This window comes from Leopardus geoffroyi, chromosome A2 (assembly GCF_018350155.1).
Source record: "Leopardus geoffroyi isolate Oge1 chromosome A2, O.geoffroyi_Oge1_pat1.0, whole genome shotgun sequence".
NCBI lineage: Eukaryota > Metazoa > Chordata > Mammalia > Carnivora > Felidae > Leopardus > Leopardus geoffroyi.
The window spans coordinates 5093355-5109736 of record NC_059331.1 but is presented as its reverse complement, the minus strand read 5'-3'; the positions used below and the strand labels follow the sequence as shown (position 1 = coordinate 5109736).

The window sequence follows — 16382 nt, the reverse complement described above, 5'->3', positions numbered from 1 at the left end:
AGGAAAAGAGAGAAACGGAGAAGTATCCAAATTCCAGCCAGCCGCTCAGCCCAGGAGCATCCCCACCCCTCCCCGTTTCTCCCTCTGCCCTTCGCCCTTCTGTATCCCAAATGCCACTGCCACATCCCACAGGCAGTCCACATCCCCAGCTTATATCGGTTGACAGACGGGGCCCTGCTCTATTCATGTGACACCTCGCCTCCCTCCACCTTACTGGAGCCACCTTTTAGCTTCCTGCACACATCCCTGCTAGGAACAGCGCACAGGGCTGAGCTTCGAGGGGAGACGAGACGAGGAGGGGCAGGAAGGCACAGAGCTCCAGATGGGGAGGATTGGGGGACCCCCTTGTGCCGCCTGGGGCCTGACACAGCTGGGCACAGGAAGCCAGAGCAATGAGAGAACTCCTACTCATGCTGCAAAACATCACACAAATGTCCCCTCTTGTATAAAGCCTGACATCACCAGGCAATGTCTTGCCTTTGCCTCAAGGGCCCCCAGCCCAGAGGTTTCTCCCTCTGTCCCAGTCCTGACAACACAGGGCTAGGGGTGTCTGTGTCTCCCAGCCTGGGAGCACCCGAAAGGCCACGCCTGGGTCCTCCGCACGGCCCGGCACAAAGACAGAAGCTGTATCCCTGCAGCCCCCACAGCCTCCCTCCTAGATAGTAACTCCATGTCCCCCTGCCCTTCCTTGGGGAACCAGCTGTAGGCAAGATGTAGGCAGGGGTGGAAGTTCATCCTCAAGTCTACCCACTTCCTGATTAGCTGTTGTTAGAGCCTCACTGGGGACCCTGACTGCCTGCCAGCCTGGGGCCAGACGGGACGACAGACGTCTGGCTGGAAGCTGGGAGGTAAGCAAATGTAGGCAAATCTGGGATGGCCTGTGGCCAGAGGGGCTGGGCCTCAGGAGTTCCCTCACCCTTACAGGAAGCCCTGCCTAGGCTAAGGAGGGTGGGCCACCCACCTCTCCCACCCTATGGCCCTGTCCCTGGGGAATGCCCCCAGGGACCCGCCCCTCCTCCCCCGCCATGGGCCCACGCCCCTAGCATCTGCACATGGCCTCTCGGACCAGAGAAAAGGCCCCAGAACAATGAAACAATGCACAGATCCCGGCGCAAAGCTTTCATTCCAGAGTGGAGCCCGAGGGCCAGAGGCCAGGGTCCCCTCAGACTCCCAGGGCAGGTGAGGCAACCAGAGCCCCCAGACCCCAGCACGCACGGCCTCCATCCACCCTGCACCCAGGAGACCACGGCGGCCCAGAGAAGGTGCTACAGACAGTGGCCCCAGTCACGTTATCTCCTCCACCCCCACCACATTCAAATAGGGATTTGAATATGTTTCCTGAGCCTGGCAGGGCCAGCTCAGTCCATCCACCCTCCCCGGACCTGGGCCCTTGCAGAAAGCCCTACAGAGAAAGGGCAGCTGTTTCTAGGCTCCAAGACCCCAGGATCCACTCTCGGGCTCAGGACCAGGGGCTTTTCTCAATGCCACCTAGGGATGGAGAGAGCTAAGAAGACCAGAGCCCAGGGGCCCACAGCCCCCCACCCACCCCATGCGCCCCCACACGCCCCAGGCCCAGGCAGGAAGTGAAGGGGAAGAAGATGTGAGGGGAAGGAAGGGGCCCAGGCCTGGGAGGAGGAGACACATGTGGGGGAAGAAGTTGGTGGAGGCCCCTCCCCCATAGGCAGAAGTGGGGGGGATGTCAAAGGAGGCCAAAACCTCAGGCACCCCATTGGACACCTGGGGGTTCCCAGGTGTCCCTCAATAACCCCCACACAGCCCCACCTGGGGCTTGAACCTCAGTGGACTCAGTCCGGGACCCGAGAGCGTTAACCCCGAGTTTGCTAGTTCTCAGCCTGGACGTGCACTAACTCGGAGCCTGTTAACCCACTGCTGTTAACCTTGGCTGAAATACCCCAGAATCTCGGAGTTTACCGCCCCCTCCAGCCGCCCCCCATCCTCCCCTCCACGCCAGCCCCAGAGCTGGGAATATATTCCCTTCCACGTCCCAAGCCCAGAGTTTCAGTGCCTTACCCCTCCCGGTGCCAGCCCAGGGTGCACCCCCCCCCCCACTCCCAGCCCTCGGCTCACCTGAGACATCTGGGGGCGCAGGTTGACCTCACGCAGGTTGATGGCGTGGGGCAGCAGGTTGTTGAGCAGCTGGCACAGAAGGACGCCATCCCGCAGGGCCTGTGCCAGCTCGCACACCTGGGCCCCGTCCCAGGTCACGCGGTGGCTGGGGGGCAGCACCCGGCACTGTATCAGCCAGTGGGTGCACTGGCGCCACAGCTCCATGGTTGCTGCCTCGCCGGGCGGCCCGCGCCCTCGCGGCCTCCACCGCCTGCCTGCCTGCCTATGCTAGCCGGCTACCACTTCCTCTTTGCCTGTAACTGTCGCCCCGGAGGGGGTAGAGGAGGAGGAGCCGCCAGGGGGGGGGCGGGGCGGGGAGAGGCGGGAGCATCAGCAGTCCGGCCTCCCCGGTACAGGACTCTTTTCCCGCTCAACACAGCGCACCTAGGGGTGGGGGGCTGCTGCTGGAGCTCCTGAGGCCTGATGCCTTCCGCCTCATCCAACCCACGAGCAGTACCCCCCCGGGGCAAAATACTCAAAATCTGCTCTCTTCTGAACCCTCTCTCTTCTGCCTCCACTCTGGCTTGGCCCCCCCAACATCCTAGCTTGAATCAACACATTCCCCCTCCACCCTGGTCCCCAGGCTCCCCACCTGCCCCCCCCCCCCTCACACAGTCTATCCTCCCCACAGAGGAGCACACCTGTGAGCACCCGGGTGAAGTCGTGATGCCCCCCTTCTTACAGCCCACCTCCCTGCAGCCGACGAGGCCCCACATGACACATCCCTGTACCCCTCCTTGCCCTCATGTCTCCCACTCACCACTTTCCCTCACTCAGCCTGCCCCGGCCACGCAGGCCTCCTCACTGTTTCTCCAACACATGAGGCCACCGCAGAATTTTGCCTCCAAATCCTGCCACAGGGCCTTTGCACATGCTGCTCCCCCTGCCTTAGGCAAGCAACTTCATGGCTAGCTCCCTGGCCCCAGCAGTTCTTTACTCCATGTCACCCTCTTAGGAAATCTTCCCAAATCTCTCCATTTTAAATCACAGCCTTTCTTTCCCACTTCCCCGCGTTAAGCCCTGACCACCATCCGACAAACCTGACATTTTATACACTTGTTTCTTTGTTGTCTATTTAGAAATGTGTGTCTCATTTGTTCCCACGGAAGCTTTTTTTCTTTTCTTTTTTTTTTTTTTTTTTTTTGGCTCCACCTCTGACGTTTATCTCAAGCTCATCCATATACTGCCATGTCCCTGGCCCCCACCATCTTTTTCCTTGTAGACATCGATGGTGTTGTCCGTTAGTCTATTCGTTTACCAAACACTTACCATCTTCGTAGCCCTTATCTCTACCTGAAAACATCTCGTCCACAAGGTCTCTCTGAGTAAACTCGACTCCCCTCTCCCGCCCATCTCACAGGCACGCCCCTCAGATTTTCTTTTTTTTTAATTCTTCCAACCACTAGGGGGCGCTAGACTCCCACACTGGACAACCACCCCCCGCCCCGCTCTACTCTCTGCACCGAAACTAGGCGGGAGGGGGTCAAGGAAAAAACACTCCCCTCAGCTCCTCCTCCGCAGCCTCGAGTCTCTTCCACATTTCGCTGAGGGGGAAGCCAAGCCTGGAAATCACCAGCTTTGCGATCCCGCAGGCACCGAAACTTTTGATCCCCAAGCGTCCTTGGCGCTCTACGTCTCAATTTCCTCATCTGTAAAATGGGTGATGGTCACCTTCACCGTTTAGAATTTATGGTAGGGATCGGAGATGGTGGGGCTGGGCTGCACGGATGAAAGCGAGGAGGACAGGATGGCGCTCCAGGGCTCGGGGTATGAATCCCACCTCCGCCACTCGCAAGCCGGGTCAACCTGGGCAAATGGCTTGGCTGCCTCGCGCCTCAGTTTCTGCATCTGGAAAATGGGGTTGATGAAAATTAGTACCTCCTTCACTGACAGGTGTATGTGAAAATTAAACGCGTTGAAGCAGGTCAGGCAAGCAGAACAGTCCTGGCATACAGTAAGCGCTCAGTAAGTGTTAGTTGCGGCTAGTGCTTTCAAAACTGCTATTATTGTGAGCTCTCAATAAACGTGGCTAGAGCGTCCCTCCTCTTGTTCCAAATCTTTCCTTGCTTGCTCCAAGCATCACGATGGAAGCCCCCCTCCCACCTCCTTCCTCCCACCAGGGAAACCACCTGAATGTCTCCCCCCCATGAGCCCCCAGAGGCGAGCTCCTCTCCCCTCGTGCTGTTACTGGTGGAGGCTGTCGTGTTTTCCCGCATCTGTCTCCACAAAACCCGACACCCACTGGAGTTCCCTTCCGGGAAACCCAGGGGGACGGTCTGGAGGAAGCGCACCTCTCTCTACGTCACAGCAGCCGTCGCCCCCGCGCTTAGAGTGAGCCCGTAAAGGGCCGGCCTGTCCCCGCGCGGGCCCCTGGGAGGCGAGGAGAGAGACAGCCCTTACCACGTCCCTAGGGGTCAGGGATACTTGGGACCAGCCTGCGGGGAAGAGAGGAGCGGAGCTCTAAGGGCGGGACTGAGAGAGGGAAAAAGAGCGTGTGGGCGTGGCCAGCTCCTGGGGGCGGAGCGACGCCCCAGGCTGCGGGGCCCCCTGCATGCGGTGGACGGCGTTCCCAAGGGGGCGTGGTTTATGGGAGCGAGGTTCTCTCCGAAGGGGGAGTGGTTAGCGCCAGGAACGCCTCTGAAGGGGTGGGACGGGGCGCAGGGGCGGGGCCAGAGCCTGGAAGGCTACCGTTGGAGGCGGGGTCCTCGGGGGCGGGGCCAGGTGAATGGGCTCGGTTCCCGCCGGGCGCGGCCGGAGAAGGTTGGGCCCGCTGGGGCGGGGAGGGAGGGGCCCGGAGCCGCAGAGCTTTAGGCTTCGCCCCGGCCCCAGCTTCTCGCCAGCTCCGCGGGTCCCGGCCCAGGTGAGTGAGGGGACGCAGGTACATCCGGAATCAGGGGATTATTGGGGTGGAAGAGTCCTCTCTTTTCCAGGTGGGGCCCCCGGCCGGAAGGGAAGGTCGGGGTGTCGGTCCCCGAGCAGCCGAGGACATAGAAGGGGTCGCCGAGTGCCTGATTGGGTCGCTGTGCGTCACGCGTGACCGTGTACCTGGACGTACCTGAAAGTGCTCCTATAAGCGTGTTACCTGTGGAACACGGAAAGCCTCCAGGCTGCCGCTTTGCCTGAGCAATCTTTTTAAAGCACAAACCAGATCGCGCCCTCTCTCATTTAAAACCCTTCTTTAACCCCCACTGCATCCCACTAAGATGAAAACTCCGGGTCCACCAGAATGGTCTCACGCCTGTCGACCTCGCCGCTCTCCACTTAGCTGGTTGCTCAGTGCGTTTCAGCCACAGTGGCCTCCTTGATGGTGTAAAATGTTAGAAGTAAGCTCCATCTCACCCCCAGGCCTTTGCACCCCGCTCTCCCGGCCCCCACCACCTTGACTGCCCTTTTTCCAAACCTTTGTGTAACTGTCTCCTTCCCTTTACTGAGATCTCAGCTCCAAAGTCCCTCCGTGGAGGGAGAAAGCTGCCTGATTATACACTATTTACAGTAGCTGCCTCCTCCAACCTTCTTTATCCCACGTTCCTGTTTTGTCAGTGATTATTCTTAGACATTGTCTTCTTCGTTCATTTGTGTGCTGTTTGCTGTGTGACTTGCCCGCGAGGCAGCACCTGGCAGGGCCTTAGTCGCATTCATCACTGTATCTCCCGGGTCTAGAACAGGTCCTGAAGACAGTAAGTGCTCAGCCAATCAGCGTTTGCTCCATGTCAAGTTTGAGTACCCATGTCTATCTGTGTCCATGTGTCTGTGTGTAGGGGGCTGCCCCCCTGCATATGTGTGCACACGGGCGTGGTCTGTAGGGCATGAATAGCCCTCTTCCCTTCCCCATGGTTGACCCTACCCCACCCTCTTCCTGATTCTGCTCCCTTCTCTCCCCTGCCCAAATATCCAGAAATTATTCCAAAGGATGAAGGGCAGGAGGATGACTTAGTGGCCCTGAGTCTGACCTGTGCCCACCCTGAGCTCCTCCCTCATCCCAGCTCCCCTCCACCAAACTAGCCAGAGCCTTGTCGGTGACCCACCTGCATGCCCGCTAAAGAGGGCACAAGATAGAGGGAGCCGAGGCTAGGGGAGTCGAGACAGAGGTTGGCCTGGCCCAGCTGACAAACAGGAAGTACACAGGCATCCAGGAGGCACACCTGGCGTTTCAGGTATGCAACACCTGGAGCCAGCTCCCTGCCCAGCTCCCCACCCCAAAGCCACCTGGGGCAGGTCTGGGAACTTCCTGCCCGGTTCTGGCCCTCCGCCTTGCTGACTCAGGAAACGAGAATCCTGATGCTACTTCCCTGCACAGCCAGGCGCAGGAGACCTTAGGGGTGGAGGCAGTGAGAAGCAGACCGCCCGCTTCCCTCCCACCCAGAGCAGGTTTTCTCCACCAGACTCCAGACACACAGAGCCTGAGGCCTGCACAATATCAAGGGAGCCCCAAAATGTCAGAGACCTAAATTTGGCCACAAGAATAACAAAGCGTATGGGCTCCAAAATGTAAGAATCTGCAAAGGCAAAATTGCTGTTTGCTGACATTTCTACAAAATGTGACGTTTTATTGTCCTTGAAAATGGTATTATGTTGGAGAGGGGCCTGGCCAGCTCGGTCAGAGGAGTGTGCAGTTGTTGATCTCAGGGTCGTGAGTTCGAGCCCCACATTGGGTGTAAAGATAATAATAACGACAACAACAACAATAATAATAATAATAAAATTTAAGGGGCACCTGGGTGGCTTAGTGGGTGACTCTTGATTTCAGCTCAGGTCATGATCTCGCAGTCATGAGATTGAGCCCTGCGTCCAGCTCCATGTTGGGTGTGGAGCCTGCTTAAGTTTCTCTCTCTCCCTCTGCCCCTCTCCCGCTCACATTCACTCTCTCTCTCTCTCTTGCAGAATACAAGAATGCATACATAAAGTTTTTTAAAATGGTGTGACATGGGAAAGCCATGTATGGGTCAGATGTTCCTACATCGTAAGAATTCTTGAGTGTGCACATAGATGGCTAAGAAGCTATAGATTAATAACATAGATTCCCTCTGGCCTGGAATGTTCTTTCACCTGGCTCGCTCCCTCAAAATCCTCCCAGTTGGTACTAATTGAGACCCTCCCAGGCCACCCTATGGAAAATCTTATCTCCACCCCTTGTAACTTCGTATCCCATCCCTGGCTTTATTTTTCTGCTTATCTCTTTGTAATCTATCTACTCCGTCATCTACTTATTTATTTTCTTTAAAATATTTTTTTAATGTTTATTTATTTTTGAGAGAAAGAGAGAGAGAGAGAGAGAGAGAGAGAATGCATGTCGGGGAGGGGCAGAGAGAGAGGGAGACACAGAATCCGAAGCAGGCTCCAGGCTCTGAGCCGTCAGCACAGAGCCCGATGTGGGGCTCGAACTCACAAACCGCGAGATCATGCCCTGAGCCGAAGTCGGACGCCTAACCAACTGAGCCACCCAGGTGCCCTACTTACTTGTTTTCTTAGTTGCTCTCTGCCCCACTAGAACGGCAACTCCCCAAGGATGCCCCTGTCTAGTTCCTGCTGGGCCTCTAGTGCCTAGAGTATGTACCTGGCACACAGTGAGTGCCCCATAGATATTAGTTTGAGTGAAATAGTTAATGACATTTCTGTAAAATGTCATCTGCATAAGTTAAGCATCAGATTCTTGGTTTCGGCTCAGGGCATGATCTCACGGTTCAGTTCCTGGATCGAGCCCCGCCTTGGGCTCCAAGCTGATAGTGCAGAGCCTGCTTGGGATTCTCTCTCTCCCTCTCTCTCTGCCCCTCCCCTGCTCACGCACTCTCTCTCTCTCTCAAAACAAACAAACAAACATTCTTTAAAAATTGCATTACTTGGGGCGCCTGGGTGGCGCAGTCGGTTAAGCGTCGGACTTCAGCCAGGTCACGATCTCGCGGTCTGTGAGTTCGAGCCCCGCGTCGGGCTCTGGGCTGATGGCTCAGAGCCTGGAGCCTGTTTCCGATTCTGTGTCTCCCTCTCTCTCTGCCCCTCCCCCGTTCATGCTCTGTCTCTCTCTGTCCCAAAAATAAATAAACGTTGAAAAAAAAAATTAAAAAAAAAAAAAAAAGAAAAGAAAAATTGCATTACATTTGAAGGCAATGTCTAGGTCTTCTCCCTTTGCAAGATAACCAGTGAATGCACAACTGTTTGCATGAGATCACAGCCAATTCTAAGTTAATCTTAATCATAGCCCAATTATATGTATCTACTATATATATATGTATACATATATGTACACACATATATATATACATACACATATATAAACAAAATCTGCTGTGTGTGTGTGTGTATATATATATATATATTTTTTTTTTTGACTGAATAACTTGTTTAATTTAGAATATGGCTATATTATATATATATACAGAGAGAGAGAGTTGCATTGTAAGGTTTGAGGACCATGGAAGGGCTGACCTGGCCACTAAGGAAGTTTAAGAGGAAGGAATAATTATTCCCATTTTACAGATGTGGAAGACTGAGGACTGTTGCAAGTACAGAGTTCAGCCCTTGTAACCCTCTGCCCCCAAGAGCTCCATGCAGGTGCCACAGGATGGAGAAGACTTCGCCAGCCAGCCCTGGTACCACGGCCCCCTGTCCCGTCAGGTACCTCTGCTTCCTACAGAGCCTCAGGACCGTCTGATGGGGAGCCTCTCCCGCCCTGACTTGCTGGGGATTCCTGGGTCCTGGATGAGGGACTTATGGTCAAGGTCTATTGGAAGAGGTGGCTGAGGGTCTGGGGACTGTCTTGAAGTTTGGTTGGTATCATGCCACTCCTTACACGTAAATGACCATTTTCTCTGGGATGGTATGGACAAGGGGTGACAGAGATTAAGTGGGTCCTAATGCCACCGCCCCCAGTCCGACTCCTTGGCTTTGCTTGTCTTTCCCTCTGGGTCCCGAGTACCTGCGGCCACCAAGACCCCATTTCCCTCTTTTATTACCTTCATTGATTACTCTTGGACAATTCACGTGTGCTTGCCTCTCGTGTATCTTGCCCACCAGACGGCGCAGGGCAGGGCCTTGGTCTCACTCATCCCTGTGTCTCCAGGGTCTAGGACAGGTCCTGGCACACAGTGAGTGCTCAATCAGTATTGAGCAGTCACAGCATCTCCCTCTCAACCCAAGTCTCCCCAACCCTCATCCCCAACTCCTTTGTCACCCTCGGGAGTCCTGGGACCCTGGGCATCCAGTCAAATTGTGAGAGTCAGTATCGCTTAGTGGTTAAAATGCCACACCCTGGAGCCAGACCTCCTGGATTCAAAACCCCAGCTGTGTGACCTTGAGCTAGGTATTTGACCTGTCTGGGCCTCAGTTTCCCCATATGTGAAATGGGAGTAATGGTATCTACTGCTTAACCTTGGTAAAGGATTAAATGAGTTCATATGCCTACAGCATGTAGCCTGATACATAGTAAGGGCTATATGTGCGTCCACCGTATTTATCGTTCAGTCCCCAGCCCCTGTCCCCAACTCTGCTTTGCCTCCCCCTCTGGTGTCATGGCCCCCAGCCCCTATTGTGGTACCAGCCACCATGGCTGGCATAAGACTGCTTAAAACTTTTAATAAAGGAGGATTTCCAGGCCACAGTCAGTTTGGAAGGATCCAGCTCATGGCATTTTTGTTCGAAGCCACGTTTGTGTACCAAGCCTAGTGCATTTACTCAGGTCGAAAGCTGCTTCGGTCAATGTCAGCCAGCACTAGGAGGTGGTTGAGGAGTGGGGAGTGCGGAGCTCCAGAAATCGGTCAGGATCCGGGCTCTTTCCATCTTGAGGCTCCTCCTTCCACCAGGGCTTTGGGGACATCCCCTGACACGTAGGGGCCGGAACCTGCAGGATTGTGCAGGAGGGTCTTGTGAGCCAGGTCTGGACGTTCCCAGCTGCACCTTCTGCCCTCCTCCTATTGGCCAGATCATATCGAATGATGACAAGCTGCAAAGGAGCCTGGGAACTGTACTCCAGAGGGGTGCCCCTGAGAAAAGGGGGGGGGGATGGTTTGGTGTAAAGCTACCCCATCCCTGGGGTGGCTTTTCTTGGGTGGGGGCTGGGGGTGAGGCATCACCATTAATTGCTGATCTGGGCTCATGCCTAAGCCCCCTGCCCCCTGTCCTCCTTCCCCAGAAGGCTGAGGCCCTCCTTCGGCAAGATGGAGACTTCTTGGTTCGTGCCTCCGGGTCCCGCGGGGGCCACCCAGTGATCTCCTGCCGCTGGCAGGGCTCAGCCCTGCACTTTGAGGTGCTCCGTGTGGCCCTGCGTCCCCGACCAGGCCGACCCACAGCGCTCTTTCAGCTGGAGGATGAGCGTTTCCCAAGCCTGACCTCCCTGGTTCTCAGCTATGCGACCGGGCAACGTCCGCTCTCCCAGGCCACCGGGGCTGTGGCCTCCAGACCCGTGATACGGCAAGGACCTATTCGACGCAGCTTTAGTGAGGACACCCTCCGAGGCAGCCCAGCTCTGACAGAGTTGCCCAGGTAATCACAGGCTCCCTGCTTCTCAGATGACATCCAGTTCCCCCCAGAGTTCCTCTACCTGGGCACTAACCGCTATTGACATTTAGGGCCGGATCACTTCTTGCCTGGGGGGGGTTGTCCTGTGCATCGTAGGATGTTGAACAGCATCCCTGGCCTCTGTCTACAGGGTGCCCGTGGAATCTTCTCCACCCCACCCCCTAGTTGCCACAACGAAGAAAAATGTCTCCTGACACTGAGAAGTGTCCCCTGTGGGTAGGATATCCTGGTTGAGGTCCACTGATCCTGAATGAGTGGATATAGGGTTTTCTGGGCATCAGTGGGGGCTGCCCTGCTCAGGGTGGGACTACACGTCTCCCTCATCTCTGTCCCCCAGGACTAGAAAGTGGAGTGACAGTCAGCCTGCAGGGCTGGAGCACATGGGGCGGTCAAGAGAAGATCACTGTGGACCAGGTAAGGGTCTACCAGGACAGTACATGGCTCAGACATGGCTGTGCCACTCACTGCCTGAGTGATATTGGGCAAGTGACTTAACCTCTTGGAAAATGGGGACAATAATGCTTTCAAAATTGCCATGGTGATTAACAAACACACAGGAACTTTGTGAGGGCTTTAAAATGTGGGCTTATGATTATTCCCAGAAGCTCTGTGCGCTCTGACCGTGGCTGACCTAATAACTCCTGCCACACCCCTTCCTCACTCCAGCCACACCGTCTTGTTGCTGCCTCAGGATCTTTGCACTTGCTATCCTCACCATGGGAAAGCCCATTCCCCTAATCTTTTCCTGACTGACTTCTCATTTAACTGGGTTTCTCAAAGCAGCTGACCCTAACCGTCCTACCTACGATTCTCCTTGTGGCTTGTCTGTCCCATCTGTCCTGCCTCCCCCCATTCAACATGAGCCCTCACTGCATGCCAGCCACTGGGCTAAATGCTGAGATATATCACTCAACAAGAAAGACAAAGATCTCGGGGTGCCTGGGTGGCGCAGTCGGTTAAGCGTCCGACTTCGGCCAGGTCACGATCTCGCGCTCCATGAGTTCGAGCCCCGCGTCAGGCTCTGGGCTGATGGCTCAGAGCCTGGAGCCTGTTTCCGATTCTGTGTCTCCCTCTCTCTCTGCCCCTCCCCCATTCATGCTCTGTCTCAAAAATAAATAAAATGTTAAAAAATAAAAAAATAAATAAAAATAAAAATAAAAAAAAAAAAAAGAAAGACAAAGATCTCTGCACAGGTGGTGCCAGCATCCCATTAAAGGAAGATGGACATTGACAACAAAAATGAGTCAAGTTGGGGTAAACTTAAAAGTAAAACAGGGAGATTGGGAGGAGAGGGATGAGAGTATTACAGTTTTAATAGTAGTCCGGACAGGCCCCGTGGAGAAAGATTTGAAGGTGGTGAAGGAAGAAATGATGTGACTATCTGGAGGTAAGAGTGGCCCAGGGAGAAGGAACAGCCAGTGGGGTGTCTGGGTGTCTCAGTCGGTTAAGCATCCGACTCTTGATTTCGGTTCAGGTCATGATCTCATGGTTTGTGAGTTCAAGCCCTTCATCGGGCTCTGGGCTGACAGCATGGAGCCTGCTTGGGATTCTCTCTCTCCCTCTGTCTCTCAAAATAAATAAATAAACTTAAAAAAAAAAAAAGGTAGGAAGAGCCAGTGCAAAGGTCCTGGGGCCAAAACAAGAGTATGAACTGTTGATTCAGCCAAAAGGAGGTGAGTATAGCTGAACCATCTGAGATTCAGATAGCAGGGGCCTTTTTTGGCTACTGTGAGAACTTTGGCCTTTACTCAGAGTGAGCTAGAACCATGGGAAGGTTTTGAGCCCCTATATATAAGAGGGTCTGCGTATATGCTTGGCAAATACAGAGCCTCCCAAAAGTCTGGGTGCAGCTTGAAGTTCTAATAACTTCAGAAGTGGACATGCCAGAAGCTTAACAAAAGACATCATTTGAAAGTTTGATCAACTCTGTGTCTTTGGTGCTTTTGTCGTTTTGTGAATTTTGAAGAATTGTTTCTGTTTTAGTTTTGTATGTGCTTCCCATCTTTAACCAGAGGGCCAAAACCAAAAGAATTCAAGTTTAAACCATAGTATTCAGAATTCATACATAAGTGTCAAAGAGAGTTCATTTTCAAGCCATTGGTAAGTGTATCGCATTTAGATCAATGAAGTTTTTAAGTTCAAACCCACCCCAAGATACCTAGTTATTGACTACATGAACCAAGAGGGCGGCAGCACAGGAACACCCCCACCCCACCCAGCTATCTTCTCTGTGTACCCCCTTCACTCCCTCTTGTTTGACCCCTAGAAGCCTCAGCCATGCCCATGTGTGCCCTCCCTCGGATGGGTAGTGACCCCGTGTTGCTAAAGACCCCAGCTCCCCTGGGGTCCGTTGCTGACAGCCTCCGGGCCTCCGATGGGCAGCTTCATGCCAAGGCACCAACCAAGCCGCCTCGAACACCCTCGCTGGTGCTGCGTGATGCGTCTGGACGCCCCCCAACGTACTGTGAGCTGGTGCCCCGAGTGCCCAGTGCCCAAGGAACACCCCCTGGCCACAGCAGCCCGGAGACAGAGGCCCCATGGTGGGAAGCTGAAGAGGAAGAGGAGGAAGAGAGTAGAAGTTTTGCAAGACCACAGGCTGAGGTCTCTTTCTGCCCCCCTAACAACCCCTCCTGCCTGCTGGGCCCCCAGAATCGGCCCCTGGAACCCAGAGTCCTGAGTACTCTCCGTGGCCTGTTCCTGGAGCACCATCCTGGGAGCACTGCCCTCCACCTATTATTGGTGGACTGTCAGGTGGGTCACCTACCAGGTCCCTCCTCCTTAGACAGGGGCTGAAGCCAGGCCAAGGCCGAACGGCACCTCAAACCCGTATACTCATTCTGCTCAGTTGACATCCCCACTAACTCCCGCTGCCCAGGCTACAGGACTTCTAGGAGTGACCAAGGCTCAGCGGGGTGCCATGGGGGTTGCCTCTGGCCTGGAGCTGCTCACGCTTCCCCATGGGCATCGCTTGAGGTTGGAACTTCTGGAGAGGTGAGCCAGCCGCCTGGAATCCCCAGGGTCTTCAAACCTCGCCCCATTTACAGCCCCTCAGGGAGGAGGTGAGACGGGTGGGCATGCCTCCCCCCCCCTCCCCCTCCCCCACCCACACCCACACCCACACACACACACACACACACACACACGCCTCAGCTCCGAGTTACAAACCTCCTACTGCCCCCAGACCCTTGCCCTCCACCCCCGCAGACATGAGGCGCTGGCGCTGGCTGGGGCTCTGGCTGTGCTGGGCTGCGCAGGCCCGCTGGAGGAGCGCGCGGCCACCCTTCGGGGCCTCGTGGAGTTGGCACTGGCTCTGGGGCCAGGGGCGGCGGGGGACCTGCCTGGACTGGCCGCGGTCATGGGCGCCCTGCTCATGCCCCAGGTGCGTGGGGAGCGGAAATGAGGAAGCCTGAGTGCAAGAGTGCAGGGAAGAGGGAAGAGGAAGCATATTCAGGGCTCCTCCCCCAGGTGTCCCGGTTGGAACGCACGTGGCGCCAGCTCCGAAGGAGCCACACAGAGGCCGCGCTGGCCTTCGAGCAGGAGCTGAAGCCTCTGATGCGGGCGCTGGATGAGGGCGCCGGTGAGTGGCATCACTCGGAGGTCCACACCAACCCTTAATCGCAATCCCAATCCAGTTTTAGGCCCCGCCCCCAGTCCTAGGCCACGCCCCTGGCCCGGTTGCTCTGTGTTAGGCTCGAACTCGTGTTCCTGGGCTTCTGAGGGTCCTCCTCGACTCTAGGAGGACCTAGACTCTAGGGTCCCTCGACTCTAGACTCTAGGTCCACCCTCTTCACCCTAGACCCCACTTCTGCCCCAAGCCTAGCCCAGAGCCCTTCCCGCATAGGACACTGCGACCCCGGCGAGGTGGCGCTGCCGCACGTGGTGCCCGCGGTGCGCCTGCTGGAGGGCGAGGAACTCCCGGGGCCGCTAGACGAAAGCTGCGAGCGGCTGCTGCGTACTCTGCACCGGGCGCGTCAGATGGCTCAGGACGCGCCCAAGTTCCGCGAAGCGGCGGCCCGGCGCCTGCGAGGTGAGCTCCCCTGCCAGCGCGTCCGGACTTTCCGAGCACCCCGCATGCTCTAACTGCGTGCCCCAGAACCTACCCGGCCAGGGACCAGAGCCTTCCGCCACGCCTCCCGGAGTCCCACCCAAACCGGGCCGACCCGGCCCCCAGGGAGTTCTCGCCCCAATGCCGCGCGCGTCCGAGCCAACAGTGTTGACAGGAATATTGCTGTCCACCCCAAGAGAGGCCCCGGAGCCACGTCCACGGACGGAGTCCCAGTCCCCGGCTCCCACCTGACATGGCCCTGCCCCCAGAGGATCTCGATCCCCCCAATAATGCCTAGCCCTCTCCAAAATGAGTCATTTCCTTCGGTCGGGTAGAACAGCACCCCCACTGCGCTCAGAGCCATTCCTCCTGTGCTGGGGGAGGCCCAGCCTCCAGAATCCCCACCTGAGTTACTCCCGCTTTCCCTGGCCGCCTTAGCTCTCTTCTCTCCAAAAAGGCTCAACATCCCCCAAAATGTGCCGTGCTGGGTGGCCCAGACTCCAAATCTCCAAATCTTGCCCCCCCCCCGCAGGCGGCTCCACCTCCAGGCACAGCCCCGAGGCCCCCTCCCAGCCCCCACCCCAGCATCACCCACCTGGAACAGACTGCTCTCATGCACCCTGGCGCAGTTTGTTTCCACCGAGCTCCTTAGCCACCCCACCCCGATTCCTGCAGCGACTCTGAGAGCCCCCTCCCCGCCAACCCCGCCCAGTTGCCCAGAGCTTCTGGACAGAGTCCCTCCAGGTCCCTGCTGGGAGAAAGTTCCCCTGGGAGAAGGCAGGTGCAGGGAGGGGCAAGGCTGGAGCCTGGGCCCTGCCTCCAGCCCTCCTGGCCCCGCCCCCAGGATTCCGTCCGAACCCGCAGCTGAGGGAGGCCCTGACCACAGGCTTCGTGCAAAGGCTGCTCTGGGGAAGCCGAGGCGTGGGGGCACCGCAAGCTGCACGTCTTGAGAAGTTCCAGCGCGTCCTCAATGTCCTTTCACAGCGCCTGGAGCCGGATGGTTGAAAGCACAGACCCCCTTCTTCGCACGGGGACACCCATGCAGTTGCCCCACGCTGCTCACGCAGCCAATCGCAGTGGAAACCCATTCTGCCTCACAGAAAGTGGGGGCCAGATTTGCAAGAACCCATCCTGCTCCCTAAAAGTGTACATGAATCCTAGCGTGAGGGACGGCCTCCTCCCCCCCCCCCCCCAACTAGAAGACCCAGGTGTCTGGAGGCTCTGGACCCCCTATCCCAGCCCCCACCTCCCCACACGTAACCTACAAATGGTGAACATGAGGCTTCTGATAGGAGGGGAACTTGCAGAGCTCTTAGTCGGAAGCCAGAGTTCAAATGCTTTTTAAAAGCTGTGTGACTTCTAGCAAATGGCTCAGCCTCTCTGTGCCCGCCTTCAACGTAAAAGTGAGGCCGTGTACTTTCTGGGGGTTGTCATGGTGATTAAAGCTCGGGAGTTTAGGGATCACGGGTGGAGAACGCCTGGCACGCGGTGGGTGTTCAACACTGCCTTTTCTCAGTAAAGCTGCCACGAGCAAACACGGCAAGGACGTTTGGTGCTTTACCCCCTACACTGAAGTCACAGACAAGCACCCAGCTCTGGGGAAGTTTTGTCCAAGGTTTGCCCAAGTTTACTTCCCCTTCTTCATGCCCTCTGTGGCCAGGAAGGAGGGTGCCATCTGCTTATCCAGCCTCGGGATCTAAAT

General features: G+C 56.3%; 2 protein-coding genes across 12 annotated transcripts in view; one reads left to right on the top strand and one right to left on the bottom strand.

The window, feature by feature from the left end:
• VAV1 (vav guanine nucleotide exchange factor 1) overlaps window positions 1-4595 on the bottom strand; it is a 50328-nt gene extending 45733 nt beyond the window's left edge. For 5 of the 8 annotated variants that reach the window (XM_045491769.1, XM_045491774.1, XM_045491775.1 and 2 more), the window contains exon 1: window positions 2089-2387. In XM_045491769.1, the coding sequence (XP_045347725.1) occupies window positions 2089-2292 (204 nt within the window). In that variant the 5' untranslated portion in view covers window positions 2293-2387. Of the gene's footprint in view, window positions 1-2088; window positions 3976-4527 lie in introns of those variants that run through there. The other 3 variants (XM_045491770.1, XM_045491771.1, XM_045491772.1) reach the window with 3 other exon arrangements.
• A 281-nt stretch (window positions 4596-4876) lies between these two features.
• On the top strand, window positions 4877-16218 carry SH2D3A (SH2 domain containing 3A). Of its 4 annotated transcripts, none has more exons than XM_045491762.1 (10): window positions 4877-4987; window positions 8599-8736; window positions 10250-10599; window positions 10973-11049; window positions 12902-13386; window positions 13511-13626; window positions 13840-14014; window positions 14101-14212; window positions 14477-14662; window positions 15525-16218. In XM_045491762.1, exons 2-10 carry the CDS (start codon window positions 8668-8670, stop codon window positions 15683-15685), a joined length of 1731 nt encoding a protein of 576 aa, XP_045347718.1. In that variant the 5' UTR covers window positions 4877-4987; window positions 8599-8667; the 3' UTR covers window positions 15686-16218. The 4 variants fall into 4 exon arrangements, with proteins under 4 accessions (XP_045347718.1, XP_045347716.1, XP_045347717.1 ...); XM_045491760.1 differs by having other exon boundaries at window positions 13481-13626; XM_045491761.1 differs by lacking the exon at window positions 4877-4987 and adding an exon at window positions 7522-7571 and having other exon boundaries at window positions 13481-13626.
• Window positions 16219-16382: the final 164 nt, after the last annotated feature.

Excerpts from the sequence above, each read along its gene's own strand:
- SH2D3A (XM_045491760.1), top strand. The coding sequence starts at position 8,668 with ATGCAGGTGCCACAGGATGGAGAAGACTTCGCCAGCCAGCCCTGGTAC. Across the intron at positions 10,600-10,972 it reads GCTCTGACAGAGTTGCCCAG|GACTAGAAAGTGGAGTGACA; the intron begins GTAATCACAGGC and ends TCTGTCCCCCAG. Across the intron at positions 14,015-14,100 it reads GCGCCCTGCTCATGCCCCAG|GTGTCCCGGTTGGAACGCAC; the intron begins GTGCGTGGGGAG and ends CTCCTCCCCCAG.